General features: G+C 36.9%; 1 protein-coding gene across 3 annotated transcripts in view; it reads left to right on the top strand.

The window, feature by feature from the left end:
- Positions 1-27,962, top strand: part of MED13L (mediator complex subunit 13L) — a 307,838-nt gene that overhangs the window by 15,017 nt on the left and 264,859 nt on the right. For 2 of the 3 annotated variants that reach the window (XM_017529524.1, XM_017529525.2), the window contains exon 2: positions 25,215-25,452. The exons of the other annotated variant lie outside the window; for it this stretch is intronic. In XM_017529524.1, the coding sequence (XP_017385013.1) occupies positions 25,215-25,452 (238 nt within the window). The remainder of the gene's footprint in view (positions 1-25,214; positions 25,453-27,962) is intronic. 3 annotated transcript variants of the gene reach the window in all.

Below are 27,962 nucleotides of genomic sequence, written 5' to 3'. Positions count from 1 at the left end.
AGAACCCACAGAGCTGACTTTAACAATTTCCAGAAAGCTGCGAGAAATTTAGTTATATATGTTAGCACCCAGTTTAGAAAATATCTATTGATTTAGATTCCTTTTAATCTACCTTATATTTTGATTTTGGAATTGAAAGTAGAAATATGTTAAACAACCTGGTCTAATTTTAATATGTTATATGGACATAACTCTAGCCATTTTGTAGAAGCTTGAGTTTGGTGATAATATTGTATGATGGAGATGAATAAATTTTTTAGTTATATAAATAATTATGTAAATAATACAATAATAGATCATATAACATTTGTAGACATCATTGTAAATATTCTCTTTTATTTAATTTGAGATGGAGTCTTGCTTTGTCGCCCAGGCTGGAGTCCAATAGCATGATCTCCACTCACCACAACCTCTGCCTCCTGGGTTCAAGCGATTCTTCTGCCTCAGCCTCCAGAGTAGCTGGGATGACAGGCGTGTGCCACCACGCCTGGCTAATTTTTTTGTATTTTTAGTGGAGTTGAGGTTTCACCGTGTTGGCCAGGCTTCTCTCGAATTACTGACAACTGACCTTGTGATCCACCCGGCTCGACTTCTCAGGGGGCTGGGATTACAGGTGCGAGCCACTGCACCTGGCCTTAATACCTGTTTTTTAATAGACAGGAGATAATGTGATGATTGATGTTGGATTGAAGGATATGAAAGAGTTGGGAGTTAATTCTGTATGCACAGAGAAATGCCTGAAGTGTGTTAAAGAGGATAATGGTATGATCCAGATTTATGTTTTAGAGAGAAAAACCCATGTGGGCCCTGTGGAGTATGGATTGTCATAGGGGAAAAACCAAAGGCAGGAAGAAAGCTCTTAGAACAGTCTAGGTGTGAGAAATAATGCAGGGCCAGTAGGGATGAAGAGAAGGAAATGAATCGAAGTAGTACTTTGGAGGTAGAGTTGACAGGCCTTGGTGATCAATTATAAATATGCCATTATGCCATAGAACAGGAATCAAATGATAAACAGATGTTCTTGATTTTATGGCATTTGCATTCTTGCGTGTGCAAAACTGGGAAGAACAGTTGGCAGCATGTATGAGCTGAAGTTGTTAAGCAGGAGACTTATGCTTTGATCACATGTGTGTATATAGGAAAGTATTCACTGAGCCTGGGTTTTTGCTGTTAAACTCTATAGAAATCAAAATTTTAAAGCAGGGATTAGTGAAAAGAAAGTGAAAACAAACATTAGCATTTATAATCTTCCTCTTTCCAGAAAGTTTTTCTGTTTTTTTTTTTTTTTTGAGACGAAGTCTCTCTCTGTTGCCCAGGCTGCAGTGTCACAATCTCGGCTCACTGCAGCCTTCACCTCCTGGGTTCAAGCTCTATTCCTGCCTCAGCCTCCCGAGTAGCTGGCACTACAGGCACCCACCACCATGCCCGGCTAATTTTTGTATTTTTGTAGAGACATGGGGTTTCACTGTGTTTCCCACGCTGGTCTTGAACCTCTGACCTCAAGTTATCTGCCCACCGTGGCCTCCCAGAGTGCTGGGATTACAGGTGTGAGCCACCATGCCAGGCCTCCAGAAAAGATTTGAGTCAGTAAGAGTAAGTTTTATAAGGGAGGGGAAGGGCAGAGAAAAAAGATGGGGAAGAAGAGAGAAAGAAGGCAAGTCTGGTAAGGTGGGTAGAATGGGACCTTTGGCAGGTCATGGGTGGAGATGGTGGTGATTGGAGGTGTGAATCAGACTGTTTTGGCAGGGAAGATTCATGAAATTTTGGTTATCAGAAATAGGCATGGAAAAGTCCTAATAGGAAGAAAGAAAAGGTGGACAGGGGAAGGGTAGCCTAACAGCAGTTGGCTCTGTATCAGCCTTTGTTACCTACAGCCTCTATTTTTAATAGTGGTAAGCTCAGAAAGCATTTTCCCTCTGCACATCTGCTTTGGGATATTCTTTTTTATTTTTTTACATGAAGGTTTTGATTATATTTCAAATCAGTGATATTTTTAGTAAGAGGGTGAAATAGACATTCTCCTGTTTTCCTTCATGCCTTAGTGGAAATGGCCAGATTTGGGGAACCAGTGGATAGAATAGAGGGGCCATTTGTAGAGACCACAAACCAGTGTTTATTATTGGTACCTATTCCTTATTTTGATTTTGGTTTTTTTGAAATTTTTGTTCCTATCATTTTAGTCTTTGTTTCCTTGGCACTTAGCTTTCTGAGTGTACAATTTTTTTTGTTACTGAGAGTGTAATTTTTATGCCATGTTGTATTTTTGCCCCACATGTTGGAGAAGTTTTTCCTTCCTCGTTCCCTGCCTCTCTCCCTACTCCCTTTTCCTTTTCTCAGCACATTCCTGGCAGCCTGTGTTGAGGAGTGCAGCCTCGACCGTTGCACTTTCATGTGCATTATCAATGCTCAGTTAAGAGCTAAAATGGACATATGCGCTTCAGAACCTTTTGATGTAATCTCCTTGGTGTGGTGGGGACCCTTTCCAGTTGTTCTGAGTGCACTTATTGGCACGGTGTGTAGTATACATTGTAGATTGGCTGTAAATTAATTCAGTCTTCCATGTGGGGAGGTTTTTCACTTGGCTACCCTGAAGGTAAAGAGTTGGCTTTCCTGCAGTTGTCATTTTTCTTTAATTTCTTTCCAAGTGAGGTAGTACTAATGAAATACAAAATATTTCCAAGAAATACAACTTCCAAGAAATGAAAACTGTAAAAAAATTTACCCATGTTCCAGCGGCTCCATTAGATCAGATTTACCCCAGTTCTTCTTCTGTTCTTGTTAATGTGCGCATTTTTGTACATAGATGTAATCACAGTGTAAATAGAATTCTTTACTCAGCTGTACTCACTGACATATTTCCCATGTGATTACAATTTTCATAATTACAATTCTAGTGGAAAAGTAATTTCTTTTAAAAATTTTAATATAATTTTACATAATTAGTGTCAGATTCAAACAATATGGAAATGTCTAACATAAAACATGAAGGATCCCTCCCCTCACCTTCAGGAAGGTAACTTCCAGAGGTTTAATTTGTATCATTCCAGGTTTTTCTTTCTTGCTTTTGCATGTTTCAAAACTGTTTTATTAGATATTGAATAGATGAAAAGAGCATATGTAAATCACATGAAAGGTAGAATCGTGAGATAGTGAACACTCATGTACCTATGTATACTCGGTTTAAGAAAAAGAACATTTCACCATTTATGGAGTCCTTCCTGTGCTCTTCCTCTCCCATTCTCTGTTCTCTTCCTTTGGAAGTAACTCTTACTTGAATTTCATGTGTATTATTCTTTAATTTTTAAAGTTTCAATAACGTATTATATGTATAGTTTTCTGTTTTTGGACTTTTAATAAATTGAATCATACATTCTTTCGCAACCTGCCTTTAATGTTGTATTCCAACAATTCTACACTTGTGGTTCTCTTATATCAGTTTATTAAAAATTACAGATGAGAAATAATTCTTCACCTTTTCCTACAACATGCTTTTTCCGTTTAACATTGTCTTAAAATATTTTCATGTCAGTAAATTCAGATATAGTTTACTCATTTTTGTTGTATTTTTGAAGAGTTGTATCCTGTTTTATAAGATGGATGTACTATTGTTTGTTTAACCATCAACTGAGAAATACTAAGATTCTTTCAGTTGTTTTGCTGTGTAGTACAGTTATGTATTAAAATTGGAAAGGTATAGCCATAAACAGTTTAAAAAGATGTTTCAGTTTACATTTCTGTGGGCAGTATATAATGCCCGCTTTTCTGTTGCTGCCTGTAATGGAACTTACTCATTGTAACTTTTGCCTGAAACTCTCAGTATTTGAATTTTCAATTTTTGGATTTCTAGTGAGATTATGAGCATCTTTTCATATATATGGGTATCCAGATTTCTTCTGTGAGTTTATTTTTCAAGTGTTTAATCTCTAAAAAGCCTTTTGTTTTCTTTTACTTTTTTTTTGTTTTTTTCTGAGACAGAGTCTCACTTTGTCACCCAGGCTGGAGTGCAGTGACATGATCTTGCTCACTGCAACCTCCGCCTCCTGAGTTCCAGTGATTCTCCCATCTCAGTCTCCTGAGTAGCTGGGACTACATACATGTGCCACCACACCAGGCCAATTTTTGTACTTTTAGTAGAGATAGGGTTTCACCATGTTGGCCAGGCTGGTCTCTAACTCCTGACCTCAGGTGATACGCTTGCATTGGCCTCCCAAAGTGCTGGGATTACAGGTGTGAGCTAATTATGCCTGGCTGTTCTTTTTCTTTTTATAATAAAACTTCCCACTGGGCGCGATGGCTGACCCCTGTAATCCCAGCACTTTGGAAGGTCCAGGCGGGTGGATCACCTAAGGTCAGGAGTTTGAGACCAGCCTGGCCAACATGGTGAAACCCCATCTCTACTAAAGATAAAACAGTTAGCTGGGGGCGGTGGCACACGCCTGTAATCCCAGCTACTTGGGAGGCTGAGGCAGGAGAATCACGTGAACCCAGGAGGCGGAGGTTGAGGTGAGCTGAGATTGCACCATTGCACTCCAGCCTGGGCAACAAGAGTGAGACTCCGTCTCAGGAAAATAAAAAAAATTCCAACCACTCACTAAAAGGAATCTGTGTTTCAAGTCAGACGTTTACATGTTCTCATCTCAGAGCTTTTGCTGTTTGTAAAGAGTGCTTACCGCAGGCCTGCCACTGCTTAACTACTGGCTACATGAATTTCCTCATGCTCACAAGGTCCTTTTGAGGTAGATTCTACTATTCTCATTTTTCAGATAAGAAAACAGAAGCAAGAAATTTAAGTAGCTTGTCCAAGGTCACACAGGAGCTGAATCTCTTGATTCAGAGCCTGAACTTTTAACCAGTAGTACATTTGTACTTTATGTTTTTCTTTCTTCTCCTGTCTAAATTCTTTTAGGACTTTAATGAAGTTCCTCGTAGCTATTCCGAACATTATTGGTCTCTTTCTTTTCTGAGCCTTTTAAAAATTAACAGTGTAGACCATGTAATTTAGTACAAGTGCTAAGGTAGAAATCACTGGAGCATATAGATTTGCCTGAGATTAATGGAGTGATAATACAGTTTACATTTTTTTTAAAGTTTCATCAGAGATTAATGGAGTAGTAATACAGCCTAAAATTTCTTCCCAGAGATAGGGAAATAGATTTTTTTTTCTCTTAGACTGTTCCAAATTGAGGAATCATTTGGAAAATGAAAAATTATAAAGATAAAGATGGTTTATTGTTTTGATTGATGACTGAGGCAAGGTTAAAAAACCTACACAACCATCTGATCTAAAAGTTAAACATTGCCACCTCGATAAAAGTCTTTTTTTTTTTTAAATAAAAGCCAGTTGTTAATAACAAATGATTTATTTTAATATCACAATCATATGCTTATTTAAAAATAGATAGCTTAAAAAGAAATCTCTTTTTCTATGCAGGCAGCTTGGAGGCATGAATTTTACAACTGATTTATTTATCAAGGGACCTGGGTTCTTTCTGTCTTGTTACTACACTGTTCTTAGTTTTTGCCATTAGTAACATATAGTTCAAGATGGCTGTTCAGACTTTAGTCATCAAGGTTGCATTCTAGGTTAGAAGGAGGTGGAAATGTGGGAAGGACACACCGTCCTTTAAGGAAACCTCTGGGAAGTCTCCCACAACACTTCTGGCGATACTTAACTTCGAGGCCTTACTTAGCTTTAGGGAGGCTGGGAAATGTAGTTCTTTAAGTGGGCATGTTGGGATCCATGCATCCACAGCAGTGTTAAGTGTATGTTACTGTCGGGGAAGGAGCCATTCATGTTTGTGTAGACAATGCCTGCTACACAAAAGAAATTAATACACATTTCTGTTTATAGTCTGTTACTGCAGCTGGAAAATAAACCATCTTAATGCCACAAATGAACTTATTTCATTAGTTCAGTTCCCAGAAATTTCACAGGAATTCTCTTTTAGTTAAGGTTAATAAATATAAATCATTTAAGCAATGTCCTGATGTAGTCAGACATGAAAATAATTTATTTGAAAATACTGTGTATACTTTCTAAAAGATTTTACACTTACCTAGGAGATGTACAAGATGATACTTTGGTTTTATTAAAGTAATTTGTTTCCTTTGAAAGATTGTTTGCATGGATTCTTCCATTAATACATACATTTTTGATTAGATTTATTGGGGTATAATTTACATTCAACAAAATATACCTACTTTAAGTGTACAGTTTCAGAGTTTTGACAAATGTATACATCTGTGAAGCCACTGAAATCAAAGTAGAGACCATTTCTGTGATGTGAAAAGTTCATACATGTCCTTTTGCAGTCATGGCCTTTTCTTTGCCCCTCAGCCTTCCTTCCCTCCAATCAACTACTAATTTGCTATTACTGTAGAATCATTTTGCTCTTTCTAGAACTTGTTTTTTCTTAGAGACAAAGTCTTGCCCTTTCGCCAGGCTGGAGTGCAGTGGTGCGATCTCGGCTCACTGCAGCCTCCACCTCTGGGGTTCAGGTGATTCTCCTGCCTCAGCCTCCTGAGTAGCTGGGACTCCAGGTGTATGCCATCAAACCCGGGTAATTTTTGCGTTTTTAGTAGAGATGAGGTTTCACGATGTTGGCCAGGATGGTCTCGATCTCTTGACCTGGTGATTTGCCCACCCCAGCCTCCCAAAGTGCTGGGATTACAGGTGTGAGCCACCACACCCAATCCCTTTCTAGATTTTTAATAAATGGAATCATGCAGTAAGTAGTTCTTATTTTTGGTTTCATATTATTGCTTAAGTAGTTTTTTTTTTTTTTTTTTTTTTTTTTTAATTTTTTTTTTTTTTTTTTTTTTTTTTTTGTTTAATTTTAGTCTCTTTTTCAGATATGCCACAATTTGCTTATCCATACATTTGTTGTTGGATGTGAAAATTAATGTACTGCTTTTTGTGTGGGATATATATTTTTATTTGTGTAAATAGGAGTTTCACTTTATAAAGAACTATCAAACTTGCAAAAAATGTTTGTACTGTTTAATATCCCACCAGTTATGTAGGAGTTCTGATTGTTCTGCATTCTTGCACATGTAATACAATGAATTTTTTAAAATTTCAGCCATCCTAGTGGTGTGTGGTACAGACTGCGTATCCTTTATCCAAAATGCTTGGAACCAGAAATGTTTTGGATTTGGGATTTATTTCAGATTTGGGCATATTTGCATTGTACCAGTGAGGATCCCTAGTCTGAAAATTCAAAATTTGGAATGGTCTAATGAGCATTTCTTTTGAGCATCATGTTGGCATGCAAAAAGTTTTGATTTTGGAACATTTTGGATTTTCAAATTAGGGATGTGTAGTACATGTATGTAGTAACTGATTTCAGTTTGTAATTCTTTGATAATGAATGAAGTTTAACATTTCATGTGCATATTAAGTCATTAATATATCTTTTGGGAAATGTCTCTTTACATCTTTTGCCCAATTTAAAAATTAGGTTGTTTTCTTATTAAATTGTAAGAATTCTTCGAATATCCTAGACACAAGTTTATTGGCAGATAGATGTATTACAAATATAGTCTCCTAATTTGTGGTGTGCCTTTTCATATTCTCACCTGTGTTCTTTGAAGAACAAAAGTTTTATATTTTGATTAAGTCCAATATTACTTTTTAAAAAATAGTCTGTACTTTTCATGTCCTAAGACACCTTTGCCATCCCAAAGTAGGAAAGCTTTTCTCTTTTGATTTTTTCCAAAAGTTTTATGGCATTAGTTTATTAGGTTTAGGCTTGCAATCCAGTAACTCATTTTGAGTTAATTTATATGGTGTGAGGTAAGGATTGAAGTTCTGGTTTTGTTTTGCATGTGTGTAGCAAATTATTTAAGCATCATTTGTTGAAGACTTTTCCTATTGAATGACCTTGGAATCTTTGTTAAAGATTAATTGAATGTATGTGTGTGTATTGTTTTTTTTTCTACTTTCTGTTCCTTTGATCTACATGTCTATTATGCTAGTACTACACTATGATGATTACTGAAATTTTATAATATGTCTTGAGATTAGTTAGGGTAAATTCTCTGACTTTGTTCTTTTAAAAAATTGTTTTGATTCTTCCGGGCGTTTTGCATTTAAATATAAGTTTTAGGATCAGCCTGTCAGTTAAAATTTTTTTTTCTGTAGGGATTGGTTTGTGATTGTATTGGATCGGTAGATCAAATTGGGGAAAATTGACTTTTTTTTTTTTTTTTTTGAGACGGAGTTTCGCTCTCGTTCCGCAGGCTGGAGTGCAATGGCGCGATCTCGGCTCACCGCAACCTCCGCCTCCTGGGTTCAGGCAATTCTCCTGCCTCAGCCTCCTGAGTAGCTGGGATTACAGGCACGCACCACCATGCCCAGCTGATTTTTTGTATTTTTAGTAGAGACGGGGTTTCACCATGTTGACCAGGATGGTCTCGATCTCTTGACCTCGTGATCCACCCGCCTCGGCCTCCCAAAGTGCTGGGGTTACAGGCGTGAGCCACCGCGCCCGGCCTGAAAATTGACATTTTAACAATTTTAAATCTTTCAGTTCACAGACATGGTCTAGCTCTTCATTTCTCTAGATATTTAATTTCTCTCAACATTGTTCTGTATTTCTTAGTATATGTATCTGGAACATATTTTTATCAGATATATTCCTAAGTAGGTCGTATTTTTCAATGCTGTTTTAATGGGTATTATTTTAGAGTATTACCTTCAACCGCCTTTGGAGAGAGAGTCTCATTCTGTCACTTAGGCTGGAGTGCAGTGGTGCCATCTCAGCTGACTGCAACCTCCGCCTCTCCAGTTCAGGCAATTCCCCTGCCTCAGCCAGAAGAATCCCAGTAGCTGGGATCACAGGTGTGTGCCACCATCCTTGGTTAATTTCTTTATAGTTTTGGTAGAGACAGGTTTCACCATGTTGGCCAAGTTGGTCTTGAGACCCTGACCTCAAGTGATCTGTCCGCCTTGGATTCCCAAAGTCCTGGGATTACAGATCTGAGCCACTGCACCTGGCCATTTGAGAGTATTTTTTGACAAGTTTACTGTAAATGCCATTAATTTTTGGATATTGATTTTTGATAAATTACAGTATATTGCAACTTTCCTAAGCTTTATTAGTTGTAGTAGCCTTTGTAAATCCTTGGATTTTTAAAAATATACATGAGTAATCTGCAAATATAGATGGATTTATACCTTTGTTTACAATTTGTATTTTACTATGTTTTCTTGCTTGCTTGCATTGATCAGGACCTACAGGGCAATATTGAATGGAAGTAGTAAGAGTGTACATCCTTGCTTTTTTCCTATTCTTAGGCAGAAAGTATTCACTCTTATCATTGTTGACATTTGCTTTGAATTTTCTGATATCCCTAAGGCGATATCAGATGCAGGTTGAGAAAGTTCTCTTTAATTCTTAGTTGTTAAAATACTATGAAAGTGGCTGGGCTCACACCTGTAATCCCAGCAATTTGGGAGGTTTGGGCTGATCACTTGAAGTCAGTTCGAGACCAGCCTGGCCAATGTGGTGACACCCCATCTCTACTAAAAGTACAAACAAATTAGCCTGGTGTGGTAGCACACACCTGTAATCCCAGCTACTCAGGAGACTCAAGTACGAGAATCTCTTGAACCCAGGAGGCAAAGGTTGCAGTGAGCGGGTATTGTGCCACTGTACTCCAGCCTGGGTGACAGAGTGAGACTGTCTTGAAAAAACAAAAATCAAAAACCAAAACAACAACGAAAAAAAACCATAAAGGCAGGTGTTGAATTTTGTTAAATGCTTTTTTCTGCATCTATTGAGATGATCATAGATTTTTGTTCTTTTGGTGAATTGCATTGATGGGTTTTTAAATGTTCAATTAAGCTTGAATTCTATGACAAACTTTACGTTAGCTCATGGTATATTATTATTATTATGTGTTGTTAGATTTGATTTGAGAATATTTCGTTAATGGTTTTTTCATCTCTGTTTATGAAGGATATTGGCATGTACATTTCTTATCTCATTTGATGTTGGTATCATGGGTAATGTTGGTCTCATAAAATAGTTTGGGAAATAGTCCCTCCTTTGTTTTCTGAAAGTTTGTGCAGGACTAGTGATATTTTTTTCCCTACATGTTTAATAGAATTCACCAGGGAAGCTATATTGCCTTGGAGATTTCTTGTGGATAGGTTTGAAACCATGAATTCCATGTCTTTAATAGATACAGAGTCGTTCAGATTTTCTGTTTCTTTGTTAATTTGGTAATTCTTACAGGGAATTTTGTTCATTTAACCTAAATTTTATTAATTGCCACAAAAGTTGCCTGTAATACTTCCCCTATCTCTTTTAGTGTTTTTAGAATGTGTGGTAATGCCTTCCCTTTTGTTCCTGATATTGGTAGTGTGTCTGTTCTTTCCCTCTTGATTAGTCTAATGAGAATTTGTTAATTTTACTAATTTTTTTAAAGAACTGCCTTTTGTTTTGATTTTTTTTCTGTATTGCCAAATTTGTTTTATATCTTATCTATTAATATTTCTTCTCTTTTCTACATCGTTTCCTTCTATTAACTTTTGGTTTAATTTATTCTTTTATAGCTTCTGAGGGTAGAGGCTTAGACCACTGATTCTATGCCATTCTGTTATTTTTTGAGACAGAGTGTCACTCTGTCATCCAGGCCTGTGTGCAGTGGAGCAACCTCAATGTCCCATGCTCAAGTGATCCTCTCACGTCAGCCACCTGAGTAGCTGGAACCACAGGCATGTGTCACCACACCTGGCTGATTTTTTTAGATTTTTTTTTTAGCAGAGACAGGGTTTTGTCATGTTGCTCATGGTGGATTTTATGCCTCTCTAATGTGAATATTTAGAGCTACAGATTTCTCCTTGAACATAATTTTATGGACTAGCATATGGTTTTTCTTGGTGAATGTTCATGTGCATTTGAAAAAAAAGTATTTTGCTGCTATTGGTAAAATGTTTTATAAATGTCAATTTGGTTATGTTGGCTGTTAGTGTTCATGTTTTCTATATCCTTATTAATTTTACGTTCTACTTGTTCTGTTGCTGAGAGGAGGCCTATTGAAATCTCCAGTTATAATTTTGGATTTCTGTTTTTCCTTTTCAGATTTTTTCCTTTTTTTAATTTTGAAGCTCTTTTATTAGGTGCCTAGACATTTGAGATTTTTTATGTTTTCTTGAATAATTCACATTTTTATCATTACAATTTTTTTTTCATTATTCCTAGTAATAGTACTTCTCTTGGTATTAACTTTGATATTAATGTTGCCACTTCAGCTCTCGTAATTTGCACAGTATCTTTTTTCTATCATTTTATTTTTAACCCAAATATGTCTAGATATAAGGTGCATTTTTTGTAGGTAACATATAGTTGGGCCTTACTTTAAAAAAAAAAAAAAAAGATCCATGATGAGAATCTCTGCCTTCTAATTATAATACTTAGAGAATTTTTGTTTGTTTTTTATTTTTTTGTTTTCTTGAGACAGTCTCTCTCTGTTGCAAGTCTGGAGTACAGTGGTGCAGTCTTGGCTCACTGCAACCTCCGCCTCCTGGGTTCAAGCGATCTCCTGCGTCAGCCTTCTGAGCAGCTGGGACTACAGGCACATGCCGCCAGGCCTGGCTAATTTTTTGTGTTTTTAGTAGACACCCGGTTTCACCATGTTGGCCAGGATGGTCTTGATCTCTTGACCTTGTGATCCGCCCACCTTGGCCTCCCAAAGTGCTGGGATTACAGGCATGAACCACTGCACCTGGCCCAATAATTTATTTAATATAATTATTTTGATGTACTTGGGTTTAAGTACACTATCTTGTTTTTGTTTTGTTTTTTCCTCCCTGTTGATCTCTTCTGTTCTTAGTTCCTTTCATCCTCTGCCTTTTCTTTTTAAAACCTACTTTGGATTATTTTGAGTATTTTTTGTGGCTACATTTATCATTTTATTCAATAATTGGCTTATTACATACACATCTTTGTTTTACTTTTTAGGGATTGATCAAGGGTTTATAATGTGCATCTTTAACTTGCCACAGCTCAAATAATATTAAATTTCTTTATTTATAATGTAAAAACCTCCCATTTTCTCCTTCTGGCCTTGTGCTATTGTTGTTTTATTTTTTTTTTCTTTCTATATCTGACCTGTAGTCCACAAAGCATTTTTATTTTTTGCTATAAACAGTTAATAAGCCTTTAAAGAAATGGAAAGATGAGAAAACAAATATTTTATATTTATTTATGTATTACCTATTCCTGGTACTAGTTCTTCTTTTGTGTAGATTAGGTTTCCATCTTGTGTCATTTTCCTTGCACCTGAAGAATTAAAAAAAAATTATTCTTGTTACATTTATTTTAGTGCAGGGCTGTCGGCTTCTGTTCATCTAAAAATTACTGTATTTTACCCTAATTTTTTAAGGGTATTTGTCTTTGATCTAAAATTCTAGACTTGGGTATTATTTTGTTATTTTAGCATATTTTTCCATTGTTTTTGGCCTGCATATTTCAGATGAGAAGTGTGTAGTTAATATCTTGTTTTTTTCTTGTGTAATGTATCTTTTTTTCCTGCCTACTTTTAAGATTTTCCTTTTTAGCACTGGCTTTTACAAATTTTATTTTGAGGTATTTTGGTGAGAGGTTTTTTTTTTTGAAATGGAGTCTTGCTCTGCCACCCACGCTGTAGTGCAGTGGTGCAATCTCAGCTCACTGCAACCTCTGCCCCCTGGATTCAAGTGATTCTGCCTTAGCCTCCCGAGTAGCTGGGACTACAGGCACATGCCACCACTGAACTCTTTAGATTGTAGGTTTATTGATTTCATGAAATTTGGACACAGTGTGGTCCTTATTCAGAAATTATTTTTGTCCACCTTCTCTCCCACATTCTGAGACACTAATGGCATGTATGTTATATTGCTTGATATTATGCTGACTGCAGAAGTCACTTTGGCTTATTATCTTTTGTTTTGCAAATTACTTGTTTTTCACCTCGGATAGTTAATATTGTATGTTTTAAAGCCCTGACCACCGCCTGCCCCCCCCCCGCCCCCCACATGCTTTTTTCTGGGCAGTGCTTAATCTGCTGTTAAACCCACAGTGAATTTTTCATTTTATATTTTTCATATTTGAACTCTAGAAATTTTACTTAGTTAAAAAAATCCACCATTTCTGTCCTTATGTTTGTGTTTTTCTTTAAATTCTTGACCATATTTGTAATAGCTGTTTTAACTGGCTTGTCAATTTCATCATTACTTTCATTCCTGGGTCTGTTTCTGTTTGGTGACTTTTCTTCTAGTCATGAGTCCGATTTTTCTACTTCTTGAATGTCTGGTATTTTTTATTGGTTGCTGGACATTGTGAATGTTGTTGAAAAGTCTGGATTTTATTTCCTTCCTTTAAAGAGTTGAATTTTGTATTGGCTGGTAGTTAAGTTACTGGCAGTTCATAAGATCAGCCTATTATTATTAGTATTACTTTTTTTCTGAGGCTTGATTATTAGCATGGGTTAGAGTAGGCTTTATGCTAGGACTGGTTTCCTCCTTAAGAGGTATGATCATTTTATGGTCTCTATTCAGTGCCCGAGGTGTTTAACAATGTTTTTCTCTCTGGCTGTTCAGAACTTGACTGCTTCCCAGTTTTAGGTGAACTCTTGGAATGATAGCTCCAAGTAGTTCTCTGTGTGACCTTTTTGAATTTTACTTTTTAAATGTGCAGCTTAGTACTTAGGAACAGCTTCAGAAGAACCCCTATCAGATCTTTGGAGCTTTTTTCTGCGTAATCATCTTTCTGTTGATACGCCTCCACAAATTCCAGCTGCCTTGACTTTTGTCGGGCGCACCTCATTTGTATACCTTCCCACAGGGATTCTAGTTCTGTACTGCCCGTTGTCTAGTGTCTGAAACAGTAATTTTGTATATTCCGTCCAGTTTTCTGGTTGTTTGTAGTGGGAGGACAATTTGGTGCTTCTTATTTATATTTTAAATGTCACATTCATCTGTGTATGTTATCCTAGCTCAGGAATCAGCAGACTTTTTTCTTATGGGACCAGAGTAATTATTTTAGGCTCTGGGCCATGTAGTCCCACTTGCAACTCTGGTTGTAGCGTAAAGGCAGCCAGAGACGATATGCAGATAAATGGGATAGTTGAATACTGATAAAACTTTATTTACAAAAAACAGGTGGTTAGCCCTCAGGCCACAGTTTGCTAGCTGAGTTACTTGACTGAAATACAAACGATACTGGAATTATGAAAGCTTATTGTTGGATGGAATCCTTGAGACTCTTATTTCAGATGTGAAAGGAACCCTAAAAATCACATTGTTCAGTTAGCCCTTTGGTATTTGAAACTACTCTATAGTGTCCTCATCTAGTATTGACCAGCTTCTCCTTGACCTCCCCATATTTGTGATTGTCTCAGTCAGGGATTTATTTCTTGAGGGAGCACTCACTGTTGTTGCTTTAATCGTCTGTTTTTCCATTTGGTTCTGTTGCTACCACTTGAGACTATGCTGAGCAAATGTAATTAATCTTCTACGTAACTGTCTTCCATATAGTAGAAGACTAAAGAATCATTTTAACTACATATTAAGTTCAACTGTTATTTTTATCATATAGCTTTATTCTATTCTTGTGTGTTAATTTGCTTGAAGGGACTGAATGTGAGACTACATAGCCTCTAGCCATATGATATGTTTAGATTTAATCACCAACCTAGTCTTTCATCTGTTCATTTGTTGCATTTTACCTAGATTTTTCTTACAGTATAGAGCCAGGAGCCGAAAGCAGTACTGAATAGTGACTGATAATTTATATCTGTTGAATAGGATCAAAATTTTCTTTTTTCTTAATTGTTTTTTTGAGACAGAGTCTCGCACTGTCGCCCAGGCTGTAATGCAGTGGTGCAGTCTCCGCCTCCTGGGTTCAAGCAGTTCTCCTGCCTCAGCCCCTGAGTAGCTGGGACTACAGGTGTGCTCTACCACGCCCAGCTGTTTTTTTTTTTTTTTTTTTTTGTAGTTTTGGTAGAGACGGGGTTTCATCATGTTGGCCAGGATGGTCTTGATCGCCTGACCTCGTGAGGATGAAGATTTTTTACCTTTATTAATGTAGCTTAAGATGGCAGTTACTTTTTAAATAGTTACTTCACATTGTTTAATTGTGGTAAACTTACTGTCAAATAAAACCTCTGAGCCTTTGCACTCATACTTGTGCTATAAATCAACTTTTTTTTTTTACTCTTATACTTTTTAGTTAATATTGGTAAACTGAGCAGTGAAAAGAATATTACACTTGAGGAAAACAGTTATGAATCAGCATATATACGTGTGTGTGTGTGTGTGTGTGTGTGTGTGTGTGTGTATGTATATGTTAGAAAGCATCTTTTTTATATGAGCTCATTGTATGGAGGAATACCACATTGTATTTCTTGCAACATGGAAATAACTAGTCAGATGGGAGGCCCAGTGTTTTGTCAATAGCCCCTCTGCACAGGGAATCCCTGGCCAGCAGCATAGCTGTGGCTAAGAAGAATTCGAGCAGAGCCAGATGGGATGGAGATGTCTCTGTCCAGCTGGGTTTTAATAGACTAAAATGGAGAAAAGAAAGAGTCAACAACACCACATTATTTTAACAGCCTTTTGGCTTTTGCAGCACAATTTATGGGATATTAAATTGTTCTTCACTTTAGGAATTTGTCTAGAATAAGCCTGTAAAGTGGTATGAGTGAGCGAGTTGCCAATATTAGTAGTAGCTTTACATTCTATTACCCCATTTTGAAATTTCCTTTTTTAAAAAGCAGAGTTGTACTCTTACACAATTCAATTAAAGAATCAGTTGTGGCCGGGTGCCGTGACTCGTGCCTGTAATCCAGAACTTTGGGAGGCTGAGGCGGGTGGATCACGAGGGCAGGAGTTCAAGATCAGCCTGACCAAGATGGTGAAACCCTGTCTCTACTAAAAATACAAAAAAATTAGCCAGATGTGGTGGTGGGCGACTGTAATCCCAGCTACTTGGGAGGCTGAGGCAGAGAATTGCTTGAACTTGGGAGGCGAATGTTGCAGTGAGCCAAGATCATGCCACTGCATTCCAACCTGGGCAACAGAGCAATACTCTGTCTCAAAAAAAAAAAAAAAAAAAAATCAGTTCTATAAGATTTTTAAGAACAGCATTCTGCTCCTGCTCCTATTTTACCTTCTTTAGAGGCAAACATTCACCCTCTTTTGTTGATTATCTTCATTCTTACTTAAATGTTTCTAAGTGCTAAGCTCATAGTTACTTTTAGATTTTTCAATTCTAGATCTTCCACAATTGAGGAGGAGGATTTAACTCATTCTTTCTGCCTCCTACAAAGCAAATGCCCCTTTTCTATACCTCCATTTTACAAAAAAAAAAAAAAAAAAAAAAAATTGTATAGTAATTTTGGTTAGCTCAATATTCAGTGTGTTAACATTCTCATTCGATTATGTTAACATATGGCTGAGTAACTAATAAACTGATTACTTTTCCTTTTCTGTGTAAACTTGAAGATGGTAATTATCTTTCACAAATTTTTTTCCTGCTAATTCCTTTCCTCCCTCCCTCCCTTCCCTCCTTCCTCCCATACCCTGCCGCCACCTCTTAATTCCTTAGCTCAGATGATCCTTCTGCTTGAGCCTTCTGAATAGCTGGGTCTACATATGTGTGGCACAACGCTTCAGCTTGTCTGTCAGTCTGTAAGTAGAGACAAGGTCTTGCTGTGTTGCCCGGGCTGGTCTCAAACTCCTAGGTCAAGTCATCCTTCTGCCTTGGCCTCATGAAGTGCTGGTATTACGTTAGCCACCCAGCCTGCTTACTTTTCTGTAATTTAACTCATCCCAAAGTTTTTGCCTGTTTTCTGAAACTCCTTTAAGACTCTCAGATGTATCAGGTGTTTTATTAGTTTCACCTTCCTGAAGAAGTCTTTACTGACCTGTCATAATCTGGATTGGTTGCCCTTTGCACTGGTGTATAGTTGGCAACCTGGAGTCATCATTCACTGTGATTTTAGGGATTTATTTTATTTCCACTTGTGTAAGGTCTGTTTCCTGAATCTTGTGACTTCTTTCTTGGTTTATTCCCTCCTTTTGGTAAGTACACATCCAGCAGCTTCCTGAGAAAAGGTGCTGTTTTTTTTTTTGGATGTCTGAAAATGCATTTCTTCTACTCATATATTTGATAGTTTAGGCTGGCATAGCCATTTAATATTTAGTTTGGAAATAATTCTTTAACATTTTGGAGTTATTGCACCTTTGCCTTCTTGCTTGTGGTATTGCTGTTGAGCAGTTAGATATCTTGATTTTGGATATGTGACCTCTTTGTCCTGTATGGAAACTTGGAGGATCTTCTCTGGGTCTGCAGTGTGCTGAAAGTTTGCAGTCATATGCCTTCTGGGGTCTCTCTTAATCCATTGTTTTGAGCACTCAGACAGCTCTTTAAATGTAGAAATCCACATTCTGTTTTTCTGGGAAATTGTTGCGAATTGTTTTATTGGTCATTTCCTCTTTGTTTTCTGTATTTTCTCTTTCTGAAAGCTCTTGTATTTGGGTTTCAGCTTCCCTGGTTGCTCCTCTAGTTTAATCTCCCTATTTTTCATTTTTATTTGTTTCATTTTCTGGGAGATTTCTTAAATATTTCCAAGAGCTTTTTAAAAATTCTCTCCTGAAATAGCATCCTCTTGTTTTTAAATGGTTGTGGCATTTTATTTTCTTGAGAATATTAGTTATTGGTGTTTTTAAAGTTTTCTTTGCCCAATATTGTTTTTCTTTCTAGTTGTTTTTCCATTTGTTTTTGTTTCTGTAATTCCTCAGTTGTTTCCCTCAATTATTTTGCAATTCTCGGTTGTATGTTCATGTTTAGGAATGGTGGACTAAGAATCTGCTTGGAATTTCTGAGCATGTGAGTAACATTTGCTTAACTGTGTGCTTCACTGATCTGGGGGGCGCTGTTTAGCTGGGGAACCTCTGATCTCAGTATCTTGAGGTCTTTTCTGTGGAGCCAAGATTTCCCAGAGAAGACTTTTCCAAATTCTTTTCTGAGGGATGAAGGACTGGCTGCAGTTTTCTGGATGCTTAGAGGGCCTTGGTAGGCAGAGGGTGGTCCTTGGCCTTCATTCTATGTATTTCACCTAATGCCCTGTTTTCCCTCTGGTTCCCTGCCTTCAGTTTGCCTGTGTTCCCTAGCAGGTATCCTCTGTTTACTCTTTCCAGAGCATACATTTCCATTTATTTGCTGGGGTGAAGAAGGGGCAGTAGTTCAGCTCTGTGCAGTAGGGAGGGTTGGGTATCTAAGTGCCTTTTTATTTTAATTTTATTTTGAGACAGGGTCTCTCTCTGTTGTCCAGGCTGGAGTATAGTGGTGTGATCACAGCTCACTGCAGCCTCAGCCTTTCAGGCTCAAGAGTAGCTGGGACTTTAGCCTCCCTAGTAGCTGGGACTACAGGCAAGCAGCGCCATGCCTGGCTAATTTTTTCTAGAGTCGAGGTCTCACTAAGTTGCCTAGGCTGATCTGGAACTTCTGGTCTCAAGTGATCCTCCTGCCTTTGTCCTCCCAAAGTGGTGGAATTACAGGCGTGAGCCACTGGACCCAGCTGAATGCCTTTTAAAAAGCAGGCTTTCAACTAGTTTTCCTCATTTAATCTCCTCACTGCCTTTCAACCCTACTTCCAAAAGGACCTGTATTTAATTCCTGAGGCTGAGGGGATTCTGTGCCAATTGGGTTACCTCTCTGCTTTCTTCATGTCTAGGATTCAGTTTTCTCAGGTATTGTAAATCTCCTTATCTGAGCCTCTGCTTCTCAGCCTTCAAAATTTTGATGTTATATCCTCTCCTGTTCTACCTGCCATTGCAATTATATAATTTAAGTGAAATGAAACAAAGAAACAAATGTTTTTCTTGATGTCTTAGAGGAGTTTAGGAGAGAGCAAAAGCAGATGTATATGTTTATTTTGCTGTCTTACCTGGAGTTGATTAGTGATGTTTTAACAGAAGTTTTCTATTATATGTGACTTTTTTCCTTCCTCTGACTTGAGAGGTGACTTAATTAATGTGTTTACTGTATTCCCCTGCTCTGCTGGTGTAGTAACCCTATATAGGAGGAAGTGAGGTGAGGCCGACTTGGAATTTCCTAGTGCATGCTTTTCAGCCTCGAATGATCACAGCTGCCTTTTCTACATACCATTCTAGAATCCTGCCCAGGGTTGATAGGTTAAACTAATTGGTTTGTAGTTTGAGGAATCTTTCAATAGTTTCCTCAAATGTTGACTGTCTTCTGGCAGCTTTTCTGTTCTTGATGGCTAATAAGGGTTCTGTCTCATGTACAAGTTGCCTTTACGAGTGGGATGTAATTACCCTGGGCCAGGAGACTTGAACTCATTTATAGTATCTAGGTCAACCATATCACTTTACAGGTCCTGAATCTGAGGCACCTTGAGGTAGAGTAGATTTCCTAACATCACATAGGTAAACGGTTGAAAAACCAGGACTTAGAACCTAGATCTCCTAATTTCCAGCCAGTGTTCTTTCCATGATACTACACCATGGGTTCATTCTAATTAACATCTCTTGATTTTACTCTGTTCCATGACCAATGAATGTAGTTTTAACTCTGAGGAGCCATATTACAAGTATATGCTATTGGTCACAAGGGATCTAGTTGTGATGGATCACTGCAAATAAATGATCTAATTTCTTACATATTGTATGTGCAGAATCGGACACTAGAAATCAATATAAATTTTCACATTCATGTCAGTTAGGAAGTGCATTGATCCCTATTTTGTTGTAATCTATTTAATTGGAAGTGTTCTGAACTGACTGTAGTGGCTTTTTGGTTAGGCCAGGGGAGTATCTGCCACTTAACCTATTTATGCCTTGTGTGTTCCATTATTGGAATGCTAAACTTGTGGGAGTTATTTATATTTTGCTGCTCAAGGTCATCACCAAGGTCTGATTTTTCACAAAAAAATTGGCAACCTTTGGCATAAATGGGTTAAGTTTAATTTTCTGAGAATCTTGACTAGCTCTATACCATATGCCAGCCATTGCTGAGCAGATTTCCTTACAGCCTCTTGCTATCAGAATAGTGATTTTATTCGTTCGTTGTATGTGTATTATCTAGTTTATGTAGATACCATCTTATAGTGATAACGTGTAAAGGAAGGCATATAATTATCTGAGTGTAATAAAAGTCTCTACATGGGATGATACGTGGGCACTGTTATACTAGTTTTCTTAATACCTCAGGAAAACGAAAGAAAGATTCATGAACTTTCTTAAATTAGAAAGTATGGCCATGAGCTCTAGTCATTGCTAAATTGAGTTGATGACAGTTTCTTTGTACTATTTTATAATCCTCTAGGGCTAATTTTTACCAATTGCCTATGAAGCAGCATGGCAGAATGAAAAGAATTTATACTTTAAATTCAGTTACAGCTTAAATCTAGTTAAATTTGGGATCTGCCATTTGCTATCTGTGTGACTTGGGAGAATTAATTCAACCTTTCTGAGTCCTGATTTCTTTAGCTGTCTGTTGTGAAGATTATAAATAATATATGAAGTCACTAGCATGGTGCTTGGTATTAGAACTAATACATGAAAACTCTAGTATGATGCCTGGTATTAAGTAGATGCTTGGTAAATGATGTTGGTGATTATTATACAAAATGTGCATATGAATTTCCTTCTTTGTGTATTTTAATTTCATCTTTTTGGTTCTATATTTTAGAAACCATGTAGTTTAAAACTTAGATGTAATTAAGGTTGTCTTTTTGACGTGAGAAATAGTTGTGTTTTGGGGATAATATTGAATCTAGAATTACTTTAAAGGTTTGCTTCAAAATTTTGAAATCATTAGGTAAAGAATTTTGTGTCTTGGAGATAAACATTAGTTAGAAATTGAGACAGTATGGCTGGGCGAGTTAGCTCACGCCTGTAATCCCAGCACTGTGGGAGGCCAAGGCAAATGGATCACCTGAGGTCAGGAGTTTGAGCCAGCTTGGCCAACATGGTGAAACCACATCTCTACTAAAAATATAAAAATTAGCCAGGCGTGATGGTGGGCACCTGTAATCCCAGCTACTTGGGAGGCTGAAGCAGGAGAACGATTTGAACCCGGGAGGTGGAGGTAGTGGGCCAAGATTGCACCACTATGCTCCAGCCTGGGCAACAGAGCGAGACCCCATCTCAAAAAAAGAAAAGAGGACAGTAGAACTTGAAGTGTACTTGATTTTTAAATTATAAATATAATCATTATGAAGACATTTTACTCTTTTTTTATTTTTAGAAACAGAGTCTTGCTCTGTTGCTCAGACTGGAGTGCAGTGGTGCATTCTGGCTCACTGCAGCCTCTACCTCCTGGGTTCAAGCAGTTCTCCTGCCTCAGCCTCTCGCCACCACAGCTGGCTAATTTTTGTATTTTTAGTAGAGATGGGGTTTCACCATATTGGTCAGGCTGGTCTCGAACTTCTGACCTTGTGATCTGCCTGCCTCGGCCTCCCAAAGTGCCGGGATTACAGGCATGAGCCACCCGGCCAAGACATTTTACTCTTAATTGAATAAACATCCATGATGGGATTTTTGTCTAGAACAAACTATGTCAACATCATTGTCTTTTCTCTTAAGAAACATTAATTCAGAATTTAAAGCTAAATCTTGAACATCCATTTTATACTTAGTTATCTCTGTTAGGCTTGATTAGTGTTTCATTCTTACATTTTCTGATGAAGACCAGTGTAATGATATTTAATTTTAGCTTTAAAGTAAGGAAACTAAACTGTTTTTTTTTTTTTTTTTTTTTTTTTTTTTTTTTTTTGAGACGGAATTTCGCTCTTGTTGCCCAGGCTGGAGTGCAATGGCGCGATCTCGGCTCACCGCAACCTCCGCCTCCTGGGTTCAGGCAATTCTCCTGCCTCAGCCTCCTGAGTAGCTGGGATTACAGGCACGCGCCACCATGCCCAGCTAATTTTTTGTAGTTTTTAGTAGAGACGGGGTTTCACCGTGTTGACCAGGATGGTCTCGATCTCTTGACCTCGTGATCCACCTGCCTCGGCCTCCCAAAGTGCTGGGATTACAGGCGTGAGCCACCGCGCCCGGCCCTAAACTGTTTTAAAATGGGCGTTTTTAGCTGGTGAGAGCATAGATGTACTGATAGGAAGTTAGTGGAAGTCCTAGGATTAGGAAACCATTCTCCTGAATCAAAGCCAAATATTTTGTCTGCTCTACTGCTGGATATTACAGGTGAAAGTGTTGTAGTGAGTAAATTACTGTGCATAAATTTTTGTGGAGACTGACTCATTGGATGTTTAAGGTTCTGATATCTCTTAATTTTCTAGCCCTTTAAATAAGTTTAATGTCATTATTAGTGATTCATATTTATTGGTGGGTTTTTATTCTCCCCTTTCTCTTCCCTCCTCCACAAGGCCCTTAGGCACTGAACACTCTCTTTAGCTTAGGTGATAAAAGAAGTTAGTCTTCTGCTTACCTTTTTGGATTTTAGCTACCTCTTTTTATTTTTGTTTCCTTCTTTGATGTTTATTTCAAGATTGATGTTAGGGTTTCTGATTAAAACACACACATTGCTTTTGTTCGAATAAACAAAGGAACTTGGTCGGGTGCTGTGGCTCATGCCTGTAATCCCAGCACTTTGGGAGGCCAGTGCGGGTGGCTCACTTGAGGTCAGGGGTTCCAGACCAGCCTGACCAATACGAAAACCCTGTCTCTACTAAAAATATAAAAATTAGCCGGGTGCCTGCCTATAGCCCCAGCTACTTGGGAGGCTCTGGCATGAGAATCTCTTGAACCCGGGAGGCGGAGGTTGCAGTGAGTGAAGGTTATGCAGCTACACTCCAGCCTGGGCAATAGGGTGGGACTCTGTCTCAAAAAAAAGGAACTTGTAAGATAGAAAAGTGGACAAAGGGTACGAACAGACAAAGTGAAAGAAAGTACTAATATAATATAATGAAAATATCATTTATGGTTTTTGCCATGTCACAGACACTGTCTTAGTGCTTCATATGTATACTAACTCATTTAACTAGTGGGATTCAAACCCAGGAAGGGTGGCCCCAGAGGAGCCACCTCTGATCAAAGATGTGATACTGCATACTGATTTCCTTCTAGCAGAGCAAGGACTATCTATTAATACAAGTACTTACCCTTTTATTGAATTGGTAGATATTTTAAAAGGTATGCAATTTGGGAGTTGGCTGTTTTTATTGGGGAGACTGTTAATTGAACAGTAATATTGTGGCACTCAGTCTTGATATATTCATATTCTTTGGTCATTCAGTATCAAGCAATCTCTTTAAAGGAAATAATCAGGAAAATAACAGTGTTCAAGGATGTTAACCAATTATAGTAATTACAATAGTGGAAATAAAATGAAGATTTGTCCAGTTGTTATGGGACGGCTAAATTACATTTTTTCTAATGAATAGAATATTATGCAAACATTAAAAGTGGTTTTTGAAGAATAATTAGTAATATATAAAAATATGATAAGTGGAAAAAATAAGATAAATCATGCAATATGTATGGTTCCAACTTTAAAAAGTATATGTACAGAAAAAGAGGAAGGACATACACAGTAAGATGCTAATAATTATTATAATGTGATTATGGTGTATTATTTTTGAACTTGTTACACTGGCCATGTAGTGCTTTTGTAATTGGGAGAAACAAGTAACATAGAGGGAAACCTTACATGATGCCAGTACCAGCTTTTTACTAAACATATTCATTAAAAATTTAGGTGTATATATCTCAGTGTAAAAGATAAGTTACTGGATTTTAGATATTTTTAGTTTGTATTTTCTTTGTAATTTTTTTTGAAGTAAACCTTTTTTTTTTGAGACAGAGTCTCCTGCTCTGTTGCTTTAGTTGGAGTGCAGTGCTGTGATCTTGGCCTGCTGCAACTTCCGTCTCCCTCGTTCAAGTGGTTCTCCTGCCTCAGCCTCCTGAGTAGCTGGGACTACAGGCACTTGCTGCCACGGCTGGCTAATTTTTGTAGTTTTAGTAGAGACGGAGTGTCATTGTGTTGGTCAGGCTGGTCTTGAACTCCAGATCTCGTGATGTGCACGCCTCTGCCTTTCAAAGTCCTGGGATTACAGGCATGAGCCACTGCACCCAGCCTGAAGCTAAACCTTTTTAATTTGGATTAAATGAAAGGTGATTTTCTTTTTCTTAAATGTGTTCATTATAGTGATTGATTGTTTTAGCACTTTTAATATGCTTCAGTTAGTAGAAGATATGGCTGTTTTCTATTGAGTGGTACTTGTTTTCTTTGAAAACAACTAGTTGACAAAAATAATTGACCTTGTGGGGAGGAGATGAATGAGTAGGGATCCAATGCAAGGGCCACCTGGGCTGTTTGGTACAGAATTAAATTATGAATCTGTTTCACTATTTTCAATATATACCTGTAGTTTATAACTACTTAAGTAAGAAATTCAGCTTTTGCTTGTGTTGAAACCTCTTTGAAGTTTAGCTCTCTAAACTTAAGATTTAAGAAATCTTGAAATATACACATATGTAATGGAACAAAGATACAGTATCTGTTCTCTTCTGGTTGAAAGTTCTCTTGTTTTACAGTGTGTGTATAAAATGAAAGACCACACTACATTAGGGAATTGTTGTTAGAAGCAAAGCTCTTCTGTGTGTTACGTGTTAAAAAACATGAATAAATTGCTGATAACTTTGCATCAGTTTTGTTAATTGCTTCTACCTAAATAGACTTGGCATTCATGATGAAGCACTCATACTTCATACTAACTGCTTCCCTGATTAAAAAAGGATTTAAACTAGCTTGTGGATGGAAAGAAATTGAAGAAATTATTTGAAAGAAATTATTTTAATTATACAAACATTTTTAAAATCTTACTTGATTTCTAAATATAATTTATGAGTTGAATATTGAATGATAACATAGAAAATAGTTTTCTGTATAGGGACTTTATGATAAATGTTTAAACAATTCAACAGGAAATAATGATTATCAGCTTGTTTTATTTTAGTATTTAATGTATGGAGCTATTTAGAAATCCTGATAGAAAATAACTTTTCTCCCATCTTAAAATTCGAGAAGGTTTTACATATATTCTTCATTGGGAGGAATCTCATGATATGAAGTTTAGAGTAAATATTTATTTTAGCACAGTTGATTTTCTGTACGGAAGACTGTTTTTAGTGGTCTGTAAATAAAAAGAGAAAACGATTACAATTTTTTGTCTTTTTCCAGGCTGAACTCACGGGAATCAAATGGCGTAGGTACAATTTTGGAGGGCATGGGGACTGTGGACCCATAATTTCAGCCCCAGCCCAAGATGATCCAATTCTATTAAGTTTCATCCGGTGTCTGCAAGCTAACCTGCTTTGTGTATGGCGTCGTGATGTCAAACCAGATTGCAAAGAGTTATGGATATTCTGGTGGGGAGACGAACCCAACCTAGTGGGTGTAATACATCATGAACTGCAGGGTAAGGTTTCTGTTTTTTTTCTTAAAAATTATTTGCATCATATTTTTTTGAACATTGGTAAATCTCAATCAGATTATTAAGACTTGCCTAAAAGAAAGATCTTAAGTGTTTCATGTATGTCTCTCTCAAAAGGAACATTCTCACCCCTCTTCCTCCCATCCCTGTTTTTTCTAACTCTCTTGTCCTTTTCCAGTTATGCTGAGAATCAAATCCTGTAAACCACTACTATTAAATGAGAGCATTGTGTCTCCTGGGTGTGGTGGGGTGGAAACGAGGCTAAGATCCACTGTTTTTAAATGATAGTGAATTGTGAGTAACTAACAAGATAGTGAATTGAACAGTATTGTTTTTTCCTTGGACTGTGGTTGTTGTGGTTCATTGCCAGCTGAACTCTTGGTGGAAAGTTGGAGAGTGATATAGAAATTTAGTTTTGAGCCTAATTGGACAAAATTGTGAGATTACATTGAATAGTATTTTGAGGAAAGGTTAATTAATATATAGGATCTTATCTGAATTTACAGTGTAGCAAATTTTCTTGATTTTATTTTTGCTTTTTATGTAATTTGGTGATTCCAGGAAACATTGGCTCCAGTGTTGCCTGATTTTTAGCTTCAGATTGCATCTGATATCTGGAAACTAAATTAATATAAGAGTGTCATTTTTCTAAGCTACTTTTTAATATTTACTGCAGTTTTATAAACAGGAAATTTTATCAGTTGTCTTTGAATTTCTGGTAAAAAATTTTACCTCTCTACCTAGTGTTTCTATTTAGTGTGCCAAGGAATTTTTTAAAGCAAGACTAATTCTAATTTTTAGTTAGTTTATGAACTCTTTTTGACTTAGTCTTCTAGAGCCAGCTTTATTTTGTTAATCTGTGGCTGAAAAATTTCAAATCGTGTTTGTTTTGTTACTTGATGTTTTTAGTATTTTTTAAAGGAAGGAGTAAAACTAACTTTAATGTATGTTTGAGCCTCTGTTCTAAAGCTTTTCCATTTGCCTAAAGGATTTCCTGCCAACTTTTGTTTGACACCTTGCTGGTTTTTCTTGGCAGCCATTTTTTATCTGTGATATCTCCTGCCACAGCAGCCAGAGGGCGGTAAACCACAATGGACTAATTGAGCTGTTTGCTTTATGGTCCATTTGTCTGTTCAGCTCAAACCTTTATCCTGATATTTCTTAGGGTATTTGGCTTATAAATGTAAGAACCCATTCTGGGTGAGACTGCTTGCTTAGCTGGGTAATCAGCAGAATCCCAGAGCTTATGTTCATCTCAAAGCCTGTTTTAGGTAGTTAGCAGTTAACTCAGGTAAATTAGTTTCTGAATATCTAGATTCTGTTTATCAGAATTTTAAAAATAAGATGTCACCTAGAAGACAATTACGTTTTTGTTTTTCCAGTAAAATATGAACATATTTTTACTCTTTAAAATTTTTTCCTCATGTAGTAGAGAGGTATTAAAGCTTTTTAAAAAAGTGACTTTCTTATTTTTCATGATTGTTTCTGTCATCCTCCGTTTCTCTGTATTTATTAATCTCTTACATTTTAGCTTTTTGGCCTGCTCTTTGTTACTGTGATACATATCATACTGTAATGATGAGGAAACCAAACCCAACTGCTAATGAGGCTTATCTAGTTGATATATAGAATAAAATTATTTATGCCAACAAAGAAAATTGTCAGTGTTCTTAGAAATAGCTTATTAAATTATTATGTTATTTCTCATGGGCTTTGTTACTGAGTTAACATAAAGGGGTATTAAATTTTGGCATAGTTGTTTTAGATTGCCTGTGTAGATTAATGTCTTAAGTACTTTTTGGTAAAGAGTTGAGCAAAGATGGAATTATTTTTAGATTTAAAAAAATTACAGAAACACCGTGTTTAAATTAGAAAATTAGGAAAACGTAGAATCATCATATGAAGAGAACAAAGAAGTAAAAATCCTGAAGTCTGAAAGAGTTTTGGATGTTTTATGTACAAATGAAATTGGTACCATACAGTTTTTCTAATTTTCTAATTAAATGTAGTATTGTGAATATTTTCTCTTGGGAATGATTTCTTTTGAGTTTGAAAATGGTATAAGCTGTGTATATTTTGTTTTCTACTAGGAAAGTATTTATAGTAACAGAATAATTGTAACTTCATTGAGTGCATCTGCTCTTTTTAATCTGTTGAATTTTGAGCAAGGTTTTAGATCCATTTATAACAAGTGTCCATTTTTGTAGGTAAAAGTAGTTGAAAAAGGTTATATATGGTTCAGCTTAATTACAGAAAATGTCTAGCCTTAATTAGAAAAATGAGTGGCATAAAGACAAATTTGTTTCAAATAAGGGGAAATATGATAGCAGTCATGAAAAACTGAAGGATATAAAGGGACTATTTTAATTGGTAGCCACAGAAAGTGGGGGTATTTTAGAATGTATTTCATTCTCTACTATATTTGAGTTATTTTATTTTGGGTGAAATAAATTGTAGACTGGGCATGGTAGCTCATGCCGGTAATCCCAATACTT

This window comes from Cebus imitator, unplaced genomic scaffold, assembly GCF_001604975.1.
Source record: "Cebus imitator isolate Cc_AM_T3 unplaced genomic scaffold, Cebus_imitator-1.0 Scaffold59, whole genome shotgun sequence".
Lineage (NCBI taxonomy): Eukaryota > Metazoa > Chordata > Mammalia > Primates > Cebidae > Cebus > Cebus imitator.
Note: the sequence above shows the minus strand (reverse complement) of the source record. Positions and strands in the feature narration are given on the sequence as shown.